The 24,572-nt window shown below is 49.7% G+C and overlaps 1 protein-coding gene and 1 long non-coding RNA gene across 4 annotated transcripts in view; both read left to right on the top strand.

The window, feature by feature from the left end:
• Positions 1-963: 963 nt before the first annotated feature.
• LOC135328653 (uncharacterized) lies at positions 964-10,108 on the top strand. The gene is made up of 3 exons (XR_010389615.1): positions 964-1,320; positions 4,689-4,853; positions 9,311-10,108. It is a non-coding gene; the product is annotated as an uncharacterized LOC135328653 (long non-coding RNA).
• An 11,027-nt stretch (positions 10,109-21,135) lies between these two features.
• ACTN1 (actinin alpha 1) overlaps positions 21,136-24,572 on the top strand; it is a 94,124-nt gene continuing 90,687 nt past the window's right edge. For all 3 annotated transcript variants that reach the window (XM_064512499.1, XM_064512498.1, XM_064512497.1), the window contains exon 1: positions 21,136-21,372. In XM_064512499.1, coding sequence (XP_064368569.1) covers positions 21,268-21,372 — 105 coding nt within the window. In that variant the 5' untranslated portion in view covers positions 21,136-21,267. The remainder of the gene's footprint in view (positions 21,373-24,572) is intronic.

Here is a 24,572-nt window from a genome sequence, read left to right as displayed (position 1 = left end):
TCCTCTTCTGGGTTTTCTATCCCTTTAACTTTGGTTCTGCCTGCACATTTGATCAAGGCTGGAATTACATCTAAGAGGCACCTGACAAAGAACAACGTGAAGCAGCTGTGAGTCTGTCCCGCTTGGCTTCAGGTGCAGTGGAGAAGATGAAAGCTGCCCCAGCTGGACTATTGAGTATGGAAACAGCTTGCAAAAAGCTGAAAATATATTGACTGAACAGATCTGTCCAGGATTCATCATTCTTGACAGCTCAGGGAGGAAGGTAGGTGCTGATAGATTGGTAATGGCTGTTTAAGCAATTTTAATAGTCATGTATGGGGTGTCCGTAACTTCCCTTTAGTGGTAGGATGAGTGCGGGGGATGTAAAGAACTGCTAAATTGTGTGGAGGGATTATTGCCCTTCAGCTAAGCTCTTGTCCTTGACTCTTTAGGTTTTTCAAGATAAAGAACAGGCCTTTGGATCTAATCAGGACTTAGAGGACCACCCGTGCTGATAACACATTTCAAGGCTTTCAAGCACTCTGGATTCGTTCTGGTCTAATCCCTGTGCAATTAATTTTACTTTCCAAGACATTTTTGCATCTTCTATTGCAAGCTGTGTTCTTCCTCAAGTCCCACCTCAAGTGTATACAGTATTGCTGTGTATTCCTACCTAGCTGCTGCGTCCTATCACAAGTGTCTGGGTCAGTTGACTCCCCAGGGCTCAAGGGCCTGGGGAGGTGGCTTGGGACCCCTCTGGCCCAAAGGTGCAACCTCAATATGAGCAGTTAATACTGTTACTATTGCTGAAAATTCCTCTGGTATCTCTCACTGAACTTCATTTCCTGCTTCTCTCTGGCAAAGTTCCCTGTTTCCATAGTGATGATTTATTCCTTTAAATAGTTCTCATTCAAGAACAATATCATGGTTCCTTCTCTGTTGTTGTTTTAATTAAAAATAACCTACTCGTCTTCTGGCATCAGTCTTGGACGAAGCTCCTAGAGTTGGACATCAGCCTCAAACCTCTCTAATTTGCCCTTGCTTCCATCCAGAGACCACACCTCCTTCCTCCCCATTGCTCGGTGTAACCACCGAGGTCTGATCTTGGCCTTCTTGATTTGTGGGTGCTTAGAAACCTCACTCAGGTGAGCCACAAGGTCCCGGCTGAACCACGCCGTTGAGCAGAGCCTGCTCTTGGCAGCACACGCCTGCAGTGGTGGCCATCTCCCCAGTGGCACAGCCGTCCTCATGACTAGCTCCACAGTCTGGGGCCACTCTCCTTCGGCTGCCCCCTCGAGGACTCGCTGGCGAGCCTTCCTCCAAGGGGCAGGTACCAGACAGGTACGTTACCAGAATCGTCTCCTGCAGAGACTGGGTGGCCTGGGCGTGCGGCTGTGTGGGGTGGGACGGGTGAGACCCAAGGCAGGTGGAGCGTGGCAGGTACCAGACCCCAGGCACCAGACTGTATGCCGTGCACCCACTGGGAAGGCGATGCTTTGCCCTTCTCTCCAAACTTGGTGCCTGATAACACGTTTCTGAATTCCTTGGATGTCTTTCTGCAAGTACCAGAGGAAAAAAGCTGTTTTTTCAATGACCTCTTTCCCCATCTGGCTTGTATTTCTTAAGGGATTCTTAAAGATGTCCCTCAAGTTTTAGCTGTGACGTGTCCTTCACAGATTTTCAACCCTTTAGTGAATCAACTCTTTTTCATACGTGCAAGTGATGGAAAAGATGAAAGATATTGTCTGGAGTAGGTTAATTATTTGCATAATTCACAAGAGATGTTTCATTTGCAGAAACCCTGTTTATGGCTGCTTTGTCGTGCTGAAAGGGCACGACGTATTACTGTGCACTCGCAAACAGCTGGCTGCCTTCTCCCAGAGGAGATCAGGCTGTGTAATTTCTTTACCTTCAGTGTTTACATCGACAATGTTTCTTTGTGCTAACCTGAGATCTCATAACCTATGTGGCTTCTGTGCAGTTATTTCAGCTGGATCCTATCTGCTTCCTTCGCTGGGCTCAGAATCGCCCTTTCAGAAGGGATTAGCAATGAAAGGCTGTTAACAAATATCTGGCTAGTCCGATTACCATCGCTGGGCCTCGCCTTTGCTGGCAAGGGTGGCCGCCCCGTGTCTCTGCCAGCCCCGTGAGGCTGCAGCAGTGGGCACATGGCAGGCACAAGTCCCACCTCGCTGAGTTACTCCTCAGCTTGCTCTCGCTGGCGGTAAGATGTGAAAAATTGTCCTGGTCTGGGACAGGAAATATTGACCATAGCAGACCCAAAGCTGAGAGCTGGGGTGAGGGGGTTAGTAAGCAGCAGGCCTGAAAGGCAGCCGTGGAGAGGAGGAGAGCCGGGGGCGGATGAGGGGGCTGAGGTCTTGCAGAGACCACACGTGCAGCCTGGCTTCGATGCAGCAGTGAAGGAGGTGCCCGACGCCTGCCCGGGTCTGCCCCGAGCCCTCTGTGCCAGGAGCGGGCAGCAATGAGGTGGTCTGTCGTGCCCCGCTCGTGATTGCAGCCTCAGTGCTCGAACAAGCTGCCAAAAAGGGTGTCCTTCTCCCATCCTCCCCAGTCATTTGTTTTCAAAACACATATTTTTTCTACGAGTGGAACAAGGATTTACTTTCTAAGCCAAAAACAAAAACAAACAAAAACAAAAGAGAGAAAAGGGAAAGGCCGCCCCGTTGGATTGTGTATTTGGTATATTTTACAGTGTCCGTTTTACTGCATAAAAGTCTGAATGCGCAGCCTGGCCTCTATACAACATGGACCGTGCACTGTTGTCTTTGGACACTTACTTCTTGGCCTGGGTGATTTAACTGCACATTTTATGCTTTGCATAAAGAATGAAGGCAGAGTATCTGATTTCCTTGCTTCATTTTAAATGCCAATGTTTACTTTGTTAATACATTTAACATTCAATTTTTCCTCACATATAGTAAAAAAGGAACTTTTTTTTTCTAGATAGAAGTATATTAACTTAGTTGTTTTAAACTAGCAGTACCAGACACTCAGATCACTCAAACATCAAAGAGGACAACAAACTGTGGGAAAAGTAAAATCTCACCTATACAACTTCTGATTTGCCGCAGAAATTTTCTTCCAGGCTGCAGTAATTGCAGGGTAGCACTGACTTATGCTGGGAGAGGGACAGAAAATTCGTCTACAAAAAAAAAGTGTTTTTTTTTAAACTTCCCAAATGTATAGTTTTGTTGAAGCATATAAAATATTATTTAGGAATTGTAAGTTCCCAGCTATTCAGAATGGCAGGTACCGGATACCTTTCCTTCAGCACTGCATAGGCTAAGTAATCTTTCAGTGATGCCAGAGCCTTTTGAATGAGCAGTGGCACTGGTCCTTATAAGGTGCAAAAACTCCACGTTCTCCTGTTAGAAGACTGGAATGTGCCTGTCAAAGACTGCTTCATATGAGCCTCTTATCTGAAAGATTTGTGATAAAACTGAAGAATTTCACTTGATACAAGAAGAATTTCTCTCTTATCTAAGGGAAGCCAGAGATGTGCAAGTAAGAGGTATAACATGCAGGATGAATTATGAGGAGGAAATGATGTAAACAGGCCAGACTGGGTGGAAAACTGCCTGCTTGCTAGAGTGTGTCCTATTTTGTGCTTTGGAGAATTTTATTGACATCAACAAAACATCCATTTTAAACGCACTTGACTGGAAACTTGAATCTGCAAACTGCAGGGCAAAACAACAATATCTAAAGTCTTTAGAGACCTTTAAATTGTGCTGCCATCCCTATTTTTGACCTCTCTTTGGCTTTGAATTGGGTGAGAGCAAGGGAAGATTTTGACATGTGCCTTTCAATCAATCAGTTATTTGTAATTTCCCTCAGGCAAATTTTCCTGAAAGTGGCAGCCTCTATACCTCTTAAAATACAGTGGGGGAATATGCTGCAATATTAGAATGGCTTATTTATGTCTTAGCAGACACCCACAAAGTTCGCCCAGAAGTGATTTTTCAATCATTTAAATCTTTGTTTTAAGATAACGTGCTTCCTTACAAGCAAAGAAAAAATGCTTCTTAGTATAAAATACATGCATGCCAAGTTTTACATTCCAGCTGTTTCCTCTGTACCCTTTTCAAAGCCTAGCTGGAAATTTCTCGTACAATTGCAAGAGCCTGTGTGGTCCTCGGCTTCTCTCAACACGTCACTTTAGACAGGGTCTCTCTGAGTGCTCCCAACAAAACCTTCCTGCTTCCTTCCCCCACTCCACTGATCGTCTCGCGGCATATTTCCCGTGCTTTCCTGCCTCCTACTTTTGCCCCCGCCCCGGAGCAGGCAGGGCAGCAGGCACCCCCACCTGCTGCTCGCCCCCCTTTCCCTGCTGATCCCCTCGCGGGTGACGTTGCTGCGCGGCCACCTTGCTCCAGGGCTGCCGTGGGCCGCCCGGGCCTCACCACCGGTCTGTCACCAGTCGGAGAGGCAGTCCACCTCTCGGGCATTAAGGGCAGAGAACCAGGTCATACTTAAAACACTAAGAGACAAAAACTTTTTTTTTTTCAAGAGAGCAGAGATTTTTTACTGAGTCATAAATTTCCATTGAGAAGGCTGGACGTGATTCATAAAAACAGACAGACACAAACACCATTATGTTTCCCATTAGGAAGGTGTGACCTGATGCCCTTGGTACATCTTTCCTCCTTCCCTTTCTCTGGTTATTTTCAGCCTCTCCTTCTCCACAGGTTGCCTTTTGCCTGGTCTCAGCGCCCAGCCAAGACGGTGCTTACCCTGCCCCGCTCTGCATGATGAAACGCCCAAATACCACATCTTCCCTTGCCTGGTCCACAGCCTGCAGTGAAAGCAGTTACAAGACACAAGTGGTTTCAGCAAAAGCGGAGAGCTGACAGGTGAGGCCTCACCCGATCTCAGGGCAACACGGGTCAGGCACGCTCTCTATTTGCCCAGGAGATCTCCAAGGCAAAACCCAGGAACCACAAGAGAAGCTTATCAGTGCTATTTTAGTGGTGGTGTTATGGGACTCTGCTGCGGCAGACGCCATCTCTCAGACATGATTTATTTATCAAAAGACCTTGTCCTTTGTGAGGGGCTCAGGGCATGTTTTTTAAAGAATAGCCCTAGATTATTTTTATCAACGACAGTGGGGCCACTAGATGTAGCATAATGGGGTTCAGAGTGACTTGATTATTTCCAGAACAATGGGCATTGTTCTGGTGTAGCTGGGGACAGTTTGGGTTCTTATAAATTCTCATTTTTATATAAACCAGGAGGAAAAAAGAAGTAGAACCTGACTCCTCAGCTGGGCAGAGTTGCAGTGGTTTTTGCATTGCTAATGCGACTAAAATGCAGTAAAAACACAATCCAGTCTCTCAAGCCAGCAGATAGGATGATTAAGAAGGTGTTAATGGAATCATGCTTTTTTGGACTGAGAAACCTGATCGAAATTGGCCCTGCTCTGAGCAGGCAGTTGGACCAGATAGCCTCCGGGGGTCCCTTCCAACTGAAACTAGTCTATGGTACTAAAGAATGAGAGATTCCTATTGGTCTACAGGAAAAAAATGTCTCGAACTTTCATAAAAATTAAAACAGAATTAAATGCAAGTTCCTAATGCCTTTTTACATTACAAACCCAGGACCTGATGTGGTTTTTTTGGCCTTTTTTTTTTTAAGCAAAACAAGTAGAAGCAGCCAGAGCCTCCAGGCAGAGCTCCCCACTAGCAAACCCTCCCAGCTCTGCTGCTCATCCACTTCCTCCACCGCAGCAACCCATGCATGTGTGTGTCCTCTCCGACAGCAACACCCTGCAGTGGTAGCTTTTTCCAAGCCTCTCCTTTGCTGCTGGAAGGAGCGAGAGATGTGTCTGTAGCTAGAGTAAAAAACAAGACTTGAATTTTTCTCAGTAAGGCAGAGCATAGAGTGAATGCTGCTCCTGCTCTTCCAGGGGAAGTGGAAGGCAGAAGCTGGCCCTGTTTCTTCCCTGGGGCATCCATCCCAGGCATATCTGAAAATAGAGACCCACACTGGCACCAAGCTGGTTTGAATGCCATCTTGTGTCAAACAAAAGGGACAGTGCAAATGTAAGAGGGTTACTAGCACACGCAGTGTGGGCTGCCTTCAAAGGATACAGGACTTCTTTCTTTGAAATGTCTACATCAGCAGTGGCAGGGAGGGCTGGGGGGTCTGTGGGCTGCCTGTCAGGGCAGGAAAAACAGATCTGTTGTCAGGAGAGATAAGTTTGCTACACAGAGCTTCATACTTCTGCTGAACCAGGCTGGAGAATGGTGACAGGAATTTTTCAGCAGTGAGCGCTCATCTCTGATTTTCTCCCACCAACGCTCTGGCAGAGCTGAAGTCTATTGATGTTTAAGAAGCTGCTGGAGCCAATTTCTGCTTGCAGGGTGTTCTAGATGCATGCAATATGCTGTGAATATGCTCCCTGAAACCTGATGGATAGGCTACCTTTTGTAAATATAAATGCTAAGTCAGAGAAAAATGAACAAAGCAGATAAGCAGGTAAAGGAGAGAATGCTGCTATAAATCCAAGGTGTGCCCCTTATGTAGCTTTATTTGGGAATCAGAAAGATGCCAGCGCTAGGTCCTGTTCAAGCTAGTTTTGCTACGCGCAATTTGGACAAGGCCCAGACTCTCTCTCACTCTCTCACTTTCTTTTCTTAATTGCTCTTTCCATAATTACCACTATAGTTTGTTTTTTTTTTTTCTCTCTTGTGAAAGTTTTCATTAGTTGAGTGCAAAAGCTATGATGCAAATGGAAGTCACTCCCAGAGAGTGCCCAAGGGCTGGGGCGCAACTGTGCTGAGACGGGTCCTGCCGCAGAATAAGAAAGGTCAGGGGATTCATTGCAGACCAGCTGGCAGTGGCAAAGCCGCTGTGCCAGCGCTGCGGTGCAAAAGGAGTGCACATACTGGCAGTGTGACGGCTGGCCCTGGCCATGGCTCCAGGAGAGCCTGCACAGTTGAGCCAGGATGTGCCTCTTCTCTGTGGTGGTCATACATGGGGGACTGGACTTTCTCTCCCCGGAGCTATTTGAAAGGCCTGGCCAAACAAGGAGACTGGCCCTTGAGAGGAAACTCAACAATTGCACAGTGCTGACAGATGTCCAGAGAAAACGAACCATGAAAGCATGGAGAAAACGGGGAGCCTTGTGCTCTCCACTTTACTTTTCATCTGGAGGGATGTCAGGTGTCATACACAACGAGACCAGATGCAAAGTCTGCAGATGACCTTGTGATGTTTACATTTTATTTTTGGTTAAAGTAATATAATTTGTGGCTAATTTGCTGTTTTAAGAAAATAGGGGGGAGGCTAGGGGAAGGCTATTTATGTTTTTCAGAAAGACTCATGCAGCCTGTTCCAGCAGCTCAACAGCCCCAGCCTAAGCCCCTGGATGGAGGGGATGTGCATCTTGATGCCACAAAAGGGAGCTGCACTAGGCTCTGCTAACTATTAGAAGATGCTATTTGAGCATTTTACAAAGTGATATTCCAATAACCTTCAGCTTGTATATTCTTCCTTTTCCTCTAACTCAAGTCAAGCAAGGGTGCTAAACTGAACTCAGTGCAAGGGAGACCTGGGGACCTTTCAAGATTCAAAATGGAGCCTTGGATCAAGTGGTAGAGAATATTTAGATGTACTTTCTGCCATACTAATTGTGTACTTTTTGCATTGCCTGTCATTCAAAGAACTGAGACTTAGGAATTCGGGGGGTGGGGAGTGTTGTTTGGTTATTTTTTTGCTTTATCAGAAAATCATCCCTGAATAAAGACTGAGTCTGGAAACATGATTAATCCTGAAGGTGAACGTTTCAGAAGTTATGAGTACATGGAACAGAGTATATGCATATGCAGAGTTATGATGGAAATTGTTTCACAGCTTCATCGACTAGGAATGCAAGAAACGCAGGGCACCCCAGAGAGGTACCGTTAGGTCAGAACTTAACCAGAACTTCCCAGAAAAAGCTCTTCATCAACCAGGTACATATTTGTACTAGGGCTGATTTTGCACTGTCTTGAGAGTGGTTGGCAAATGGATAATTTGCATGTAAGTTCCCCTAGGTTCTTAGTCAAATACTCTGGCTTTATTGTTTTCTATTTCCATTATCCTTTAGGGTACTAGGCACACTTGGAGCTGAAAGAAACAGAGAGAGGGATTAAAATACGCTTCATAGGCTCTAGGTGGAGGTGTGTCAATGGAGAACTAGAACCGTTTCTCTGAGAGCAGATTTCTGGCTCTATACCAGAGATGGTCACGAGAATTAGGAAAGATGAAGTTTTGCATATTAGTAGTTGTAATTATTTGCTTTGCTTAGAGTTGCAGTAGAAAAGAACATATATCAAAATATTTTACAAATATTGTCAATCTGCTTTACACAGCTGGCAGCCCTCTTAATTTTTCCTCTTACCCCCTTCAGAAACTACTTACCTTTCAGAAAGGAAGTAAATTCCTTTATAAACAGACAGACAGACCACACCACAAGGTTTTATGTTTTGTGGGGGTGTTGCTGCAGAGAATGCTGCAGGGGCCGAGTTCTTGCCCATGTGGTAGCTCGAGAACCATCTATGTTCATCTGTGGCAGTTGACCATCTGGAACAGTATCTTGCAAGAAATGATCAGGACATTTCACAAAATCCCAATATCCTGACATTTCCAATTCCTCTCTGCCGGACTGCAGCACTGGTGAACAGAGGCGTCCCAGAGATGTGGGGCATCTGAGAAGCATTCAGATTAACAGAATGGTGTCAGAACCCAGCTTAGCCCCAGGATTTCTGAGTCTTACAGTAAGATTAGGTCACATTCTTCTTGCCCGGCTTCCTTTTTCGTCAGAGCTTTCCAAATTCCTGGCTGACACAGTACCCAAAAAATGCTCTTTTTAGCCCATCTAGAAACCTTATGAGGGAGAGTAGAAAGAGCCCTCTCAGCTCAGAGCCACAGGCTCAAAGCCACCCATGGTTCTTTACCACAACAGTACTAACAACCTTTCTGAGGCTCATGCTTTGTTAGCTCAGCTTTTCCAGCTGTAACACTCTGGATTCAGTGTACATAACATGTACAATAATTGTTGCAAGAGGAAAATCTTGATGTCTTCCTCTGCCCCAGAGCCTGTGAATTGCCATCAACCATGGGAGACTTTCTTCTGGCCCCACCTGCAACTTGGTTTCCAAATACCTGGAAGCTCAGTCATCACGGGAATTAGTGTAGTAAAAATACCTGGTGAGATTAGAGTTTTGTTTGTTTGTTTGTTTGTTTTTAAAGTTACAGATGGGTGACTAGGAGAAAGAAGCCAGCACACTGACCTGGTGGCACACTCTTGTCCTCTCTCTTTTTCCAGGATGGCATTGTCTTCAATTTTTGTCTAGAGACTTTGAAGCAGTGGTGCCTGCTTGGGGTCAGCTTTCCAGGGCTGTGAGCCAAAAGCAAGATGTGCCAGGATGCACGTCACCAAAATCCTGAGATGGAAGAGGAGACCAAGGTAACAAGCTTCCCGGCTTGAGAACTGACCTCAGCTGAGCAGAAAAATGCTGTGGTCAGGCATCAGGATCACAACAGGCAGCACACCCTTTCTGGACCACTTCTGCACATGAGGCTGGCTCTCTTCTTCTACAGGGTAGGAAGCAACCATCATGAGAATAAGTGAAAAAACATCCAGACCTCCAGACCATAAACCTTGTTGCTCTTCCTCTCCATTTCTGTCAAGATTAATTAGTCTGGAAGCTATAACTCCTGCGAGGTAGCACATCCCAGCTTGGGGATGGGGAGATGGCACTGGGGATATGCATCTGAGAGTCTCTTTGCCCAGAACTGTGCACTGGGCTTCTTACTTTCAACCTTTCCCAGATACTTTTCATGGAAATGGATACCAACTTGTTTCTGCAAACTGAAGAAAAGCAGATGTTTGCCTTCTGTGTGTTTTGAGCCAGGGCTTGTGTAGGGCAGATAAGATGGGGTGAGTGATTTAGTGACAGAGGAGACATACTAGACATTTGCCAAGGATACAACCACCTCTTTCCAAGGCCCTCTCTCCAACCAGAGTGAGGAGGAAGTGGGTCCCAGTGTGTCAGCCCCAAGGCCAGAAGCCTTCTGCCCAAGAAAGGGCTCCTGCTGCACCCTCAGTGCTGCCAAGCCCTCCTGCAGCACTTCCCTCACAAAGTGTACGAGGTCAGAGACCTGCTGTCCTGGGCCTCCAGAGCACAGGCAATAGAAACCTGAGGTGTAGCAGTTCTTGTGCTTAAAAATCTCCATGTGGTTTCATAGCTATGACAGCATGAATGCTACAAGGTGATTTTTTTGCAACAGCCATGGCAGGGTTATTTGCCCTCTCAAATGGCTGCATGCTCTGTGGTTTCCTGAGCTGTACTCTTGTTTCTCCATCTCCGCTCAGCAGGGCCCTGTCATCTGCACTTACCTGGCTCTTATATGTGCGTGCACACTTCCTTCTGGCAAAATCTCTTCTCCCTGCTCCTGCTTGCAGCTGCAGTGGACTGGAGGAAGGGGAGAGGAAGTGAACGGCAGTTCATATCGCTTCCACATGGGAAGCAGGACAGGACCATACTGGCTCCAAGCGCAGAAACGTGCGTCAACACAGCGAGCCAAAGAGGCAGGTTATGAACACAAGTCAGCCAGCCCTGCAGTCACCACACTCATCCATCCTTTCTTTTTGGAAACAAGGAGAACATGAATTGGCTGCAACCAACAAGCATAGCCATCAGGTGGGAAATCTCCCCATGAAACCCTTGGCCTGCTGCTCAGCCTCCCTCTCAAGGGCTGCTCTGGCAGGGAGGCAGCGTCTGCAGGGAGCGGGGGGAGGTGAGCTGGAGAGTGAACCTGGCTCTAACGTGGCATTCACACGTGTCCATACATCACCTCCCTGTGGGGCAGGATGTGCTGCCATAGGACTCACCCATGTGCACCTGCAAACTTGATCCCTCCTTGACCAAAGGGGGCGAATGAAGGCCGTCTAGCCCAGTCTGTGCCTCCTGGGCTTATGTCTGGTGCAGGAAGGTTTTATGCACATTTTATACTGCCCCAGAGTGAGCTGTTCCTTCGTATCTGAGGGGAGCCCTTGCACAGCCCCTGAGCAGCTGTGAGATGCAGATGGTCTGCTCATGAGACTGAGCACCCTGCACCCCGGAGGGCCCATCAGCTGCCGGGACAGGAGGGCCAGAGCGGTGCAAGAGGTGCCTCTCCCAAACTGGATGGTTTCATCTTTCCTGCCTGCCCAGGGGATGATATCCCAGACTCTGAAAACAAGCATAGGCCATCCCAGTAAAGCAGACAGTGTCCTGCTTACTTTGTTTGGCTGTCTGGGACGAGAGCTCAGCAGGGCCCAAGCACCAGCCAAGAAGTACAAGCTGGTGTGAGTATTGCTGCAGCCAGGACAAGACGCAGCACGGCCACTGGGCAGCACCGCTGCTGAACGATGCAGCAGTGGTAGGAAAGCCCACCGGACAGCCTGGAGCCAGGCCGGATCCCGGTGAACTGAAAGTGCAAGTTCTTAGCCCATCACTTTTGTCCTGTGAAGAGGATGGGGAAGGGATGTCTAGAGTATTTTTTGCTAGGCTAAAGGAAAGATAGATCTCCTTTTTTGGCAGAGGAAGACCCAGGGGAGATGTAAGGGCAGCTTTCACTTTCCAAAGATGAAAATACCCACCTCTTTTTGCTCATGTGCTTGAGGGCTATATAAAGATCTGCATCTTTATATAGACAATTATTTAAATAGCACAGATATCCGGAGCAGCGAGCCCAACACAAAACTCCCTGCTCAGTATTACTTTTTCTCGCCCCAGGGTTGCGCTTAGCCCTCCATTTCTCCGCTTCAGTCCTACCTGCCTCCTGCTGCTCTCACCCCCGTTAAACTCGCGGGCTGGAGAAGCGAGCCCGAGGCTGTCCTGAGCCTGGGGCTGGGCTGGAGACAAGCCCGCAGGTAGGAAGCAGCCCGGCTCTGCCAGCACCAGGGAGCAGCAGCCCCCAGCGCAGCCATGCTCCTGCGAGCGTCCCCCACGCAGAGGCTGTGCCAGGGCTTTCGTGCAGGAGGGCGAGAGAGGCACTCCGGGGAGCGAGCGCCATGCAGGCAGCGCTCTCAGGGGCCTTCCCGGGACCCCCGGACCTTGCTCAGCCAGCCGGACGCGTCACTCTTCCATGGCAGCTCAACTATGCGAGTTTGTCCATAAAAGGCAGGAAGGTTTCCACCTTTCCTTCACCCACGGCGGTGCAGGGGGGGTGAGCCGGCTTGCAGGGAGCCAGCCTTGCCTTAGATGGCTACAAAAACCTTCGGGCTCTTGGAGAGGCATCCTGGGGCCAGGCACAACCCCAGCAGCAGCGGGTGGCCGCGGCCGCAGGTGGCTCACCGTGCTCCCCTTGCTCTGTGGAGGTGCAGAAAAACCCAGGGGCGGGCAGGCAGCGCCGGTCCGGGCAGGCGCCGCGGCCGCTGCGGCATGGGGAGCCGGCTGCCTCTCCACCCTGAGGCCTCAGCCCCTTCCTGGCACCCCGGCGAGGGATGGTATTTACAGCACGCCCCAGGGCCAAACTAGATGTGGGGGATCAAATCCAGCCCTGAGGATAGGTAGGGGGGTGCTGAGGGTCGATAGAAAGGCACAGCCCTTCGTGCTGGTCTGAATTTGGCCCTTGCTACTTGTTTGCTCCCCTGCGTCCTGCGGCTCTGCCCTGCGCCTCCCCGCTCGGCCAGGGCCCCGCAGCGATCCCTGCCCAGCACTCAGCCCTCGCCCCCTGGCTGGCTGGGACGGCCCATGGCTTCAGCCTTTCTGCACCGCAGCTATATTATGCTAGGCCTGTGCGCTGAAATCCCTCCCGCCGCAGGAAGGCAACGCGCCCCGCGCACACATTTGTTCATTAGCTTCCAGGGCTGCTTCACAGCCACGAGGCCTCAGCAGTCGGCTGTGCCTTTAGCGGCACCACGCTCCTAGCGCGTGCTCCATCTCTGCGGCACTGCAGGGCGCTTTCCTCGGGCTCCTCACGGGCTGCAGCCGAGCAGAAGCGGGACCCAGACCCAGGTCCTGGCAGCCAGGCACTGCGGAGGGGCGAGGAGAGCCATGAGCTGGAGCCTGCCGGGCTCTGTGCTGCGTGCGAGATTTCCACCCTCCTCACTCACATCAGCTGCCAGCCACCGACCAAAGCAGGGTGCAAGAGCAAGGTAACTGTGAGCCAGCTTCACAGGTCCTGTGGTCATCTGGCTTGTGTGCAGTGCTCATGCAGGGGGCCCTGCTGAGCTCACGGGTTGTGCGGGGTTGGACAGCAATTGCGTTAGACCCCTGTTCAAAGCTTCTAAGGAGGCAGTGTAAAAGCCTACAGTTTTATTCCCAGTTATCCCTCATGGAAGTGCAACTCTTTCCCATAATGGGAGACACTACATCAAGCAACAGGGAATAGGAAGGCCTCTGTTTGACGCCTGTCCTGCCAACAAACAAAAGCAGCATTTTCTAGATTCCTTGCTAATCTCCAAAAGGTCAGGAAAGGTACATGTACTCACAGGGGAGAGAGGTTAGATCCAACAAGAGACATCAGGGAGTGATGTCTTGATAGGTGGACTTCAGGTTTAATGTGAAGCCTGTGCCATCTCTTCGTATTATTTATTATTCCTCAACCGATTCATCTCCCTCTCTGCTATTGAGGAAATAGCTGAGGCTTTCTCATCAAAAACAAAATTTAAAAAGCAGAATATATGAATGGAGAACAGGAAGTGCTGGAAGGAGCTCTGGGGTTGGGGGAGGAGCTGCTGATGGGACAAACTCTCCAAAAATCGGGGACAGCTTCTGAGAAGCTGGCCCTGGCTGCTGGACTGTGGCCACAGAAAGCGCGGATGGGGATTGCATACAGTCAGCAGCCCAGACTGAAAACGCTGGTGGGAAGACTGCTCTGGGAGCATCCTTCGCTTGATCTGACAGTGCTACTGTTTGTGTTTCTTGTATCCCTCTTCGTTTACTATTTTCAAAGTAACTTTTATGGTATGCTTGGAGGGAATACCTGAGCCAGTAAGCCTTGCTCAGAATAACCCACAGAGCAGAGGTGCTCCAGGGAGCCCAGGGACTGCACTGTTGGTTTGAAGCCTGCCTGCTACTAGCAAAATCACAGGTGTACATCATGTGAGAAGATGGAGAGCAGGGGAACTAGAGAAGAGACTAAAGGAAGCTGGGGAGGGCAGCTTGTCTGGTTTGCTTGCTGACTGGCTGACTCTGCTGTGTGCTATTGGTGTTGCCTACCAGATCTTCCTTGCTTGTGTGTTTTCTCCAAACTCTGTTCTACAGCATTGGGCGTGTTGCTCCACAAGTGTTTTCTTCCTGATGGCAGACCCCCACTGCAAATATGAGGATATGGGGTTTACTGGTCATTCCTGAATAAGATGCTTCCTGATGCATGGGGTAACTTTGCGCTGCAGAGTTTGATTTAGGGTAGTAGTGCACAGTTGCTCCCACTGTACAGTAAAGAAGCAACAGGAAGAAAAAGCCAGGTAGGGGAAAAGCATATTTAAAAGCTGATTTTCTGTGAGAAAGCATGCATAACCTACAGCTGCTGCTATGCAGCAGTTCTTGCTTGAGGAACGCAGAGGCTGAACCCGCTCTGTGGAGGCAGGCACACTGCCTGACCCCGGGGGCTCCCCATGCTGGCCAAAGAGGTGATGTGAAAGGGCTTCTCCAAGTAAAGCCCTAAGCTGTGCCTCCTTATAAGATGGAGAACTTCGGGCTCCAGCAAGTTAATGGAGAGCAGTGGCTCTAGGCCCAGCCTGTGGGTTTTAATCCACTGCTGAGATAAGTCTGAATTGGGATTCCAGCCTTGCTGATCCAGTGTCATATTCTCCACTCACTGCTGGGCTACTATGCTCAGAAAAAAAGCTGGCATGCCTGAAAGGCTGCTGGTGTGTTTTCCAGCTGTACCCTGTATGTGTCCCTTCTGGGCAGGGATTTCCTGGGGGAGGCCTGTGAGAACTGCAGCTCAGGTGTGACACAGGCCTGCACACTTTGCTGTGCCTCTGCAACTGCACAGCCTTCCCTTGCCACTCGCAGTACGGTGGGCTCCTGACCTATTCTCTTGTGCTTGTTCTGCACGCAACTAGCACAGCCCCAAAAGCAATGCAGTGCAAAGTTAACACATCTCACACCATGAACTCCTCCACCTAGAACCAAAGATTTCAGTAACAGGCTGGCCTGCTTGCGTTAGATTTCTGCCATCCATCACCCTACCCAGGTCCCTCTATGGGATCATCATGGGTCGGCATCATGTAAGGAGCAAAAACTGTGAGCCAAAGAACCATGTGCAAAACCAAGTCTTACACCAGCTTTTAGCAGCTGCTGTGTAAAAGGCGTCGGGGTGGAAGGGCCACAAGACCGGGGGACAGAGCTCTCCAGTAATTGGTTTCTGAAACGTTATCCTTTGCAGGCCCATGGCTGTTTCAACATACCTTGCAGATCCTCCTTGGGAAACTAAGGATCAGTGGTGCTTCTCTCGTGCAAACCTGTGCCATGGCACAGGATGGAGCCTGGGCTCTCCAGCATGGTACAGACCACTGAGAGCATGTGAAAGCTTGGGTAAACATTCCCAAAATGCCTTGCTGTAAGCATACCTGGGTATAATGGTGGTTTTGGTCACACATGGATTGCTGACAAACTATTGCAACTGTAACATGCTATTGCATGCCCTAACTGTGCTAGCTGTAACTGTAAATGGACCCAGCATGTCTGAGACTGGTGACAGATGTGGCATAGAAATGACTTTAGTGTTGCTACGGCCAATGTTAGATTCACAAGTTAGAGGCAGAGCCACAAGGGAAGGAAGCCAGTGCAGCATAATGTAGCTGAAGTATGATGAAGAAGCTGCCCTCCTCAGAAGAAATGAAACATTTATTGACTATCTCTGTAAAGTCATTCCAAACTACGTCCGGAAAGTGGTTCTGCTTGGAAACAGCCTGAGGGCACCACTGTACAGGTGATATTTGGAGATGGGAGAGGGCTAGCTTTCTAATCTTTGTGCTAGGAAAGGGAAGACCTGCAATTACAGATAACATCAAAGTCAAGGGAAGGGATTTTAAGCAGCTTTTAAACTGAGATTAAATAATGACAGGTCTGGGAGCTCGGTGATTCTCTCACAAGAAAAGATTTTCTGCAAGGACAATGGTGGAGCTAGAAAGACTAACTCCTGTGCTTGCCCTTCTGCTACTGTCTTGCTGTCTTGCTTGTTCCCTTTCCAGAAGGACTTCAACAGTTGCCTCCGAAGCCTGTCACACTTGCTCCACAGCCAGTTTAAGTGTACAGGAAGTGAGAGAGGCAGCGAATTCCCCCCTCACATATCTACAGGCCATAGGCATGTCCTTTTACAATCTCTGCTTTTTCAGAGAATGAGAACAAGAGACTCAAACTTGAGTCTCCCACTTGCTGGCACCAGGAATGAGCCATCCTCGATTTAATCTGCAGTTTCCAGAAGTAAGCAGGCTCTCCCGCTTTCCCTCTCCCTTGGCCAGACTGGGAACAGGCTGTGTGGAAGGCATGGTTTAGCTTTGCCTTTCAAGGCTCTGCTTGTGGAGGTGAGTACCTGCCACAGCCCCAGCCTGGACCCTGATTGTGCACATCATAGCTTCCCCTGGGCTTCAAGGCTGCCTCTGCTGATGGAGGCAGATGAAGTTGTGCATCTTCAGTTGCCTCCATCAGAAGAGACTGCACTGAGCGTGACCTAGCTCAAGCCTTTAGTTAGCATGTGGAATACCAGTTGTCAGGGATTTGTGAGTGGATGGCCTCTAATTCATGAGGGGTGATCCTTTGTTTAATCCATTTCCTCTCCCTCATAGAAACAGAAAATCCTGTTGTGTCTTAGCATCTCTGGTCCCTTGGCCACCTTATGACTGAGGCCAGCCAGAGATACCATGCTAGGACTGAAATGGGATATCCTTTTAGACTTGTGCAGAAAACCAAAAGAGCTGAGCAAACAAGGCCACAAAGACCTGCCCTTGAATACAGGACAACTGGCAGGTAAAACATGAAAATAAGAAGCCACAACTACTAGCAGCTGAAGGTCTCTGTGCCCACCTCGGAAGAACAGGGATACTGTCCTCCCTGAGCTGGTCACACCTCTATAGAGCTCGTTAGGGTCGCTGCTGAAGAGTTAGCTCCACAGTCTCCTCTGAGCAGAGCCTGCTTTGCTTGTTGGCCCTGCACTGCCATGTGATACTCCTGTGCACCTCTGAGGAGCTGACACCTTCCTCTTCAGGGGTGAAGGGAGGAAGCAAAGGGAAGTATAAAAGCAATGTTTCTAAAGTACTCATTTCACTTTGCAGGATGAAAGTAGTTACACTAGGTGCATGGTAAGAGTGAAACAGGACTGGTTGTATAATTCTTGATCTTATTGCTGTTCAGGTGACACTGAATACAAAGGGAACAACCTAGGTTATATTCTGCTAAAAAGTAAAATCAATGCTCTTTTTACAGGAGGAACAAAATCATCATTTTCACCCAATTACACTCTTTAATATTAGCAGAAGCACAAATGTTTGCTGTCTGAAGACAATTCTGTAAGTCACTTTGACCTTAAAGCTTATGCTCTGAACAAGCAAGGCTGGCTCCCCAGCAGCAGGAAGAGGAGATGGCATGGATACCTGAGGAAGGTGTTGTCCCAGCAGCCATATTAGCTCCAGGGGTGCAGGGCTGGGGGGGGTGAAGTGTGTAAGTTCAGCTAAATGGGAAAAGAAGTAAAGGGAAAGGGGGCATAGTCAGGATGGTGAGGCCATGGCAGGGTAGAAGAGGAATACAACTGGGGTGAAGAGGCCCTGAAGGGGAGACAAGATGTTTTGTATTTGGAACTTTATTGAGGCCCCTTTTCTTCTCCTCCCAGCACAGCATCCCTGCCTTAGTTATTCCTCTTCTTGGCTAGCTTCCAGCTATCACTGGCTGACCAGAGTAGGTGCTGTTATCCCATGGCACTTTAAAAAGCAGATTTTACCCAACACCTGGGCGTGTGACATCCCCCTCCCTAGTCTACCATGAAGCATATGATACTCCACTAAGTTCCACCAAAGAGATGGCTGCACTTCAGAGGTGCTGAGTTTCTATTGGTAAAGTGCCTTGGACAGGGGAGGAAATGATGAAAACATGTTATGAAATGTTATTTCATCATATATCATGTGATGAAAACGTAAATGGTTAAATTCTTTACTGCAAGAGCCCAACATGCAGTTTAAATTTAAGCACTAATTTCTGGAGCTGCAAAGTTTTTGCATACTTGCAGAACATAACCACTGAAACTTGACTGTGAGAGTTCTCAAGACAAAAGTCAAGGGCCACTTCAATGCAGCTTTGGGTGTTGCTCTGCAGGGACCATGCTCACCCCCTAGGCCTCATTACAGAAGCTTATGAATGTCCCTGGCAAGCAAAGTTATCTCCTTAGGGAAGCTCACGACCTGTGGCTAATATGCTAAGCACAAAGAGCAGTAAGTAGTAAACAGAAATATCCAAACACCCTTGGACTCCTTTCTCTTTTCATCTATTGCAGGCTGAAGAAGCAGGACATATGTCCAAGCATTCCCACAGTGGCTCTGCCCACTGCCCTGGGAAAAAACAAAACAAAACAAAACACTCTTTCATTGTCTTTCATTGGGTCAGAAAGACCTTGCTGGAGTCCCACTTGTCCAGGGGGGCTTGAATAATGCCCAAGGAACAGCAATCTTGTACAGGGCAGAAGAGAACTCCAGGAGACAAAATATGGAAAACCAGAGTAGTCCTGGGGTTACATGAACGTTTTTTTCACCAAGAGCACCGGCTTCTGTAGCTCCTGTTGCTGTTGGGCATCGCTTTCCCGTTGTGGCCTGTGCCACTGCCCTTTGTCGTACTGATACAACTCTTTGCAAGGGCCACATGGTTCAATGGATTCAGGAAGTAATTCAAGTTTAGAAACTTTTTTTTAACTGCTGCCCATAAATTCAAGAAACTCTGGCCAATAACAATCTCCCACTCTTCTTCAGGAGTCCTTGAAGTCAAGAATTAGTATGGGGTTAGGAGTGAAAACTAGGTATTTTCCAGGAATCCAGAGCAACAATTTATTTTGAGAAGCAAGGATCATGAAGTTAAAAATGTAAATGGGAGGAGAATTAGGGGAGAGGCTCTAATACACTAGAAACCTCACAGTTCTTCTGGATTTCAACTATGCTTCATTGCGTTCATCTTGTACTTCATCTAATCCATTGCCTGCCCAGTGCAAGAAGAGATCGGTAAATGAATGGGATCACTGATGCTGGCAATTAATAACATTGTTGTATTTATAGTACTACAAGCATCTGTAGGAGGGATGGCTAGGTGTATTTTACACAGGTAAGAAGAACCATATAACATTATGACTATGGGGATCACTCCAGTTATGTAAGAGTAGACTGTAGTTTGTAACTCTGCTCTAAGTGAGCTGGATGTCACAAGGATTCAGACAGCACCCAGATGATTCAGCGTCATACAAACGCACTACAAGTGTTAGGACTCAGATTTCCACAGTGCTGAGCATTTCCTGGAAAATGTTGAAAATCCTCATTCTTTGAATGGCATCTGAGGGTTTCCAGCACATTTGGTGAGATGTGAAAAGTAGCTTTTAATAATGGGCCCTTAAACTACATAGGACCCACACACACACCTTAAAATACAAAGCTGACGACTTATCTCAAGGAATGTGTTTGCTCCCCTCCTCCTTTTGTTTCCCCAGATCTTGCTGATTACCAGATTATTCCAGATTCCTCAGCTGGAAGTGTCCTGATCAATAAGAAAAAAACTGTAAGGAAGGAATACTTTCAAATGCCATCTTTGCTGTCTCTAATCCATCGTGTGACCACAATGGTTGTATCCCTGTTACTGAGGGTTTGTAACAACTTTGTTACTGGGTGTTCATCAAATAATAAATAAAAAAGGCCTTTTCTCTTCAAACCCTGGCAATTTCCATATTTCCCCAATGTAAATTACTCCACTCTGCTTCTCAAAAACAAGCCATCATCTGCACCTGCCTGCGGGGAAGACAGTGGGGGGAACTTCCCATCAAGTCCACTAGCATCTCTCTAGAGTGATGTATTTCGCATTTTGCAACATTTTTCATCATGATGCACGTTCAGGAGGACTTCCGAAGGAGCTGGTGGTCTGGATTCCTCCGATCTGGCTCCTTTCAGTTAGGATGCTTTCAGCAGCCTGGTTTCCCAGATTATCTCAAAATGGAGGCATCCCACAATTGCTTTTGAAAATCATAATCTTACTACTCTGTACATAGGATGGCAAGGTAAAATACCACAGGCTTTGAACAGGCCAGAATAACTGATAATTATTTTTATGATATTCCAAAGTGCATACAAGTATCATACGCCAGACAAAAGATGAATCAGGACATGGGCTCGCCCCCGGATGCCTTGGACGGCGTCGTGGTGCGGTGTTTCTTTGCCCTTCCTCTCGCTTAGGTGAGAGACGGCAATCCGCTCCACGGTGTGGTCTAACCCGAGACCACTGGGGAAACGAATGCTGCTGCCGTACGTTCCCCGCTCTGCCGGTTTCACTGACAGGAGCCCCTGCCGAGTGCTTGGGCGCCAGTGAGTTCCTAAACATCTGTATTTCTGCCTGGAAAGCCGCTGGGTGAGCCACGTGTGCGGCACCTCGCCGCTCTGCAGCCGGACAGGGTACGTGCGGGCAGAGCGCTCAGGGCACGCGGGTGCAAAGCGAAAACCCTTCCAGCGACAAATGCGGCCTCGGTCTGCGGTGGCTGCTCACCGCGCTCCTCCCGGCGCCCTGGGGCTCCCCGCCTGCCCCGGGGCCTCGCCAGCACCTCAGCCCAGGGAAGCGCTTTCTGGCGCGCACGAGCGGCCCCGGGAGGGCACAGCGCGGGGCCGGCTCCACGCACCGATCCAGCGCAAAATGGTTAAAACCCACCAAACAAAACCCGCCGCCCCCGGGATGGCACCCACAGCCCCCGCCAGGCCGCGGGGCACAGCGCGGCCCCGCCGCACGGAGCCGCCGCGGGGGAGGCGGGGGCGGGGCGTCCGCAGCCCGCCAATGGCGGCGGCGGGCAGTCGTGACGGACGCGCGGCGGCCGCAATGAGCGGGGCGCCGGCGCTGGGAGAGGCGGCGGCGGCGGCGGGGCGCAGCCAATGAGGGCGGCGGGGAGGTGGGGCGCGACGCCCCGCCCCGCCCCTCCCCGCCCCGCCCCGCCCCGCGGAGCTGCGTGCGGCGGCGGGCGGAGGGGCCGCGGGGAGAGCTGGGCAGCGGGCGCCGCCGCCGCCTGCTCGGGCGCAGCGGGGCGAGCGGGCAGCCCGACGGGGCCGGGGCCGCGGCCATGGATCACTACGACGCGCAGCAGACCAACGACTACATGCAGCCGGAGGAGGACTGGGACCGGGACCTGCTCCTGGACCCCGCCTGGGAGAAGCAGCAGAGGAAGGTGGGTGCTGCCGCCCCAGGCGTGCGCGGGCGGCGCCGCGCCGGGCCGGGCCGGGCCGGGCCGGGCCGGGCCGGGCGGCGGGAGCGGGCAGGTATCGGCGCGGCGGGACGTGCCGCTGCCCCGCCCGCGCGGGGCTGCTGTCAGCGGCGGGCGCCGCCCGCGGGGCTCCGCGCCCGGCGCCGCGGCCGCAGGTGCCCCCGGGCGGCCCCGCGGCGGGAGCGCGACGCGCCCGGCGCCCATCGGGGTGCGGGGGCGCCGCCGCCTCGGCGCTGCCGCCCGGGCCGGGCTGCACCGCCCCGCCCGGCCCTGCCCTGCCCTGCGGCCCGGCCGTTCCGCGGCGGGCGATAACTCACTTCTCATTTGAATGGTGTGGTTTAGGGCCGGGCTTGTGCGAAGCTCATGTCCAAAAATGGTAACATTCATCCCTTTTTTTAAACTTGGAGGGTGGCAGCGGGGAGGGGAGCGCAGGAGGAGTCCGAGCTTCTTTTCGTTTCTTTCTTTCTTTCTTTCTCCTCTCTCCGTGAACCGAGAAGCATCCTGCGTTAGGTCGCCCTGAAATCCTAATGCCCGAAAGGTTCCCGTTTTAGTCCCTCTGCCAGGCAGCAGTAAAGCAGAATTTAACACGGCGGTGGTGCTAACATGGCAGGGGCACCCAGACCTGACTCCTCCATGTGAACCGCTTCTGTGCTTCGGGCTCACGTTTTGCGTTGTCTCGAGCCTGCCTCGGCTGCGGGCAGGGAACGCCAGCACCTCGCTTGCTGCTGGGTAGAACGTACTGTGTTTAAACACATATATCGTGCATGTGAATGTGTATATGTATGTGTACATATGTCTACATGCATGCATATATAATGTCTGCAAGGCTGTTGTCAGGCTTCCTGTAAGGAGCTGGGAGCAACTGGGAAGCAGGGAGCACGAGTAAGAAGACTCTTCTTCCTCTTTAGCCCCATTCTTCCCCCCTGCTTCCCCTTTCAAATAAAGGGTCTCTGGGTTCTCCTGCTCATAGCTGTCTGAAATGGTGCATTTGAGAAGCGTGTCCCCTGGGCTCTGATGAGCTAATTGAAGGTGATAGCTATGGAGCTTCTGTCAGCAGTTTCCTCGACTGGAGAGACTTGCATGGTGAGGGTAGACAGCATGAGAATTAAAGCATACAAACAAGGGTATTTAATTGAGAAAGATGTGGTGTGTGAGCTTACATTTCAACAAAGGAGAAAAGAGGAATGTAATCTCAGTCTGGGGTGTGAGTGCCAGATCGCTTATCTGAAGACCAGGCTCTAGTCCTTTGAGGAGGGAGGTTTCTTCCTTTTCAGAACTGCCTGTCTGTGATCTATATCTTCAGTTGCACACCTATATTTGGCTGATACAGCTAGAAACAACCTGTGGAGCCTGTTGCAGTCCAGAGCAAGATGGATGGTATTGCTCACAGGTTATGAGGGGAAAACGTTTTGTCACACTACTTCTGTTTTACTGGGAGGGAGAATGTTTCATGTGTAGTGGGATGCTGACTTGCTTGTCAGAAGCAGGAATTGAACCTTTGGATTAAAAAAAGTTAAAAAAAAAAAAAATAAAAAAAAAAAGTCCCAGAACACAAGCTGTGGCATGTTCCCTGAAAGGTCAGAGTCTTTTTTTTTTTTCCTTAATATTACCTCCTTCCAGGAAATCTTAAGTCATCGTGGTCCTATCACAAGAGGGGGACAGAGAGCTACTCTCTAAACTTGGGTTACATGACCAGAGGAGGGGAGAAGCTAAGAGAGTTTTAAGGAATTAATGCATCTACTTCAAAATCATCCAGGCCAATTTATTTTGCTGGTTGACTGCTCCTCGTGAACTCAGTCTACAGGGTGTCATTCTCCAGCTTGCTGAAGGAAGGGTCTCTGTATGGTTAGGTGTCCCTCTCTGTGGTGGCAGGGTCACTTTATTGTTTCTTATCCTGCTGTTGGACAGCTGAAACCATTCTCTTCTGCAGTGGATGCAAGATCATAGTTTTATCATGACCCGCCGCTGTAGTTTCTGTATGTAGAAAGACCAGGTTTGGGAGGGACAGCTCTTCCCAGCTTCCTCCCACCAGGCTAACTCCCATGACAGGAATTGCCGAGCTTGGCTCCTGGCCTGGGCAGGCTGTGCAGATACTGAAGGATGATCTTGCTCCACTCCCTGGCTCTGAACGTGATGGAGAGCCCTGCTGGCATCTTGGGGCTTGCCTCCTTCAGAGGGTGAGGAGAGAGTGGTACCCACCAAGCACAAGCCTGAGATTTGTAGTAAATTTCTACGGTCTCCTTTCCCTCCCACCTCCCCACCCACTCTTCTCTTATCTGGGAAGTGAAATAATGATCAGTGTCTGTAGTTAATGTTCGACACCATACCAGAATGAATAGGACAGCTGCATGTCTGCCAGAGCTATTCATGTAGGTTCTCTTCAGGCTCATTCTCAGTCTCTTACTGTTGGCTCACGTGTTTTAGGTTTTTCTCATCTAAGAAATACCTAGAAAATTTGTAAAAGCTTGTCTGTCTGAAATAAGAGCACTGAGATTCTGGAAGAACAAAAATAATGCGTTGGAAGAGTACTGGTATGATGCTGCGTGACCTGAGATTCACGGTTTATGAATCCTGAGTGCTTGTGTTACTCTTTCACACATGTGAATGAGTGTTTGGACAATCAGGTCTTAGAAACTGCTGTGCCTGTTTCAGTATTGCCATTCAGTCAGGGGTGCTGCCTTTATCGATGGGAGAAAGCTGCTATTGCGCTGTCTGCAAGCAGCAGGCCCAGGAGTTGCATATGAATGAGGAAATCTGCTTTAGTTCTTGAAAACAGTAGACCTCAAAACCTCCAAGCTGTTATGGAGGAGAGGTGCAAGGAAATGTGCCTATATGGGGATTTGAGTACTACCAAATTATTATTATTATAGCACTGATGGCAACCAGTGAGGCAGATTTGAAACTTTCCTGCTCAGCTTCTCTCTGGGAGCTAAGGCAGCATCTCTAAAATGTTATCATGGCCAGCGATCCAGCAAGCAAATGTGTTTCTGAGAAGCGGCCATGCTTTGCTGGCTGTTCCCGTGCCGGCCCTGATGTCCCGGCTCAGTAAAGCCCTGCGGGCCACGCTGGGGAGAGCTGCAGCACGGTGCTGTCCTGCGTGGCTCTGCGCAGCTGGGACTAATTGAGACTTGGGAAGCAGACAGTCCTGGGGATGTTGCTCAGAG

The sequence above is a fragment of the Dromaius novaehollandiae genome, chromosome 5, assembly GCF_036370855.1.
Source record: "Dromaius novaehollandiae isolate bDroNov1 chromosome 5, bDroNov1.hap1, whole genome shotgun sequence".
Lineage (NCBI taxonomy): Eukaryota > Metazoa > Chordata > Aves > Casuariiformes > Dromaiidae > Dromaius > Dromaius novaehollandiae.
This window is presented reverse-complemented; position numbering and strand designations above follow the sequence as displayed.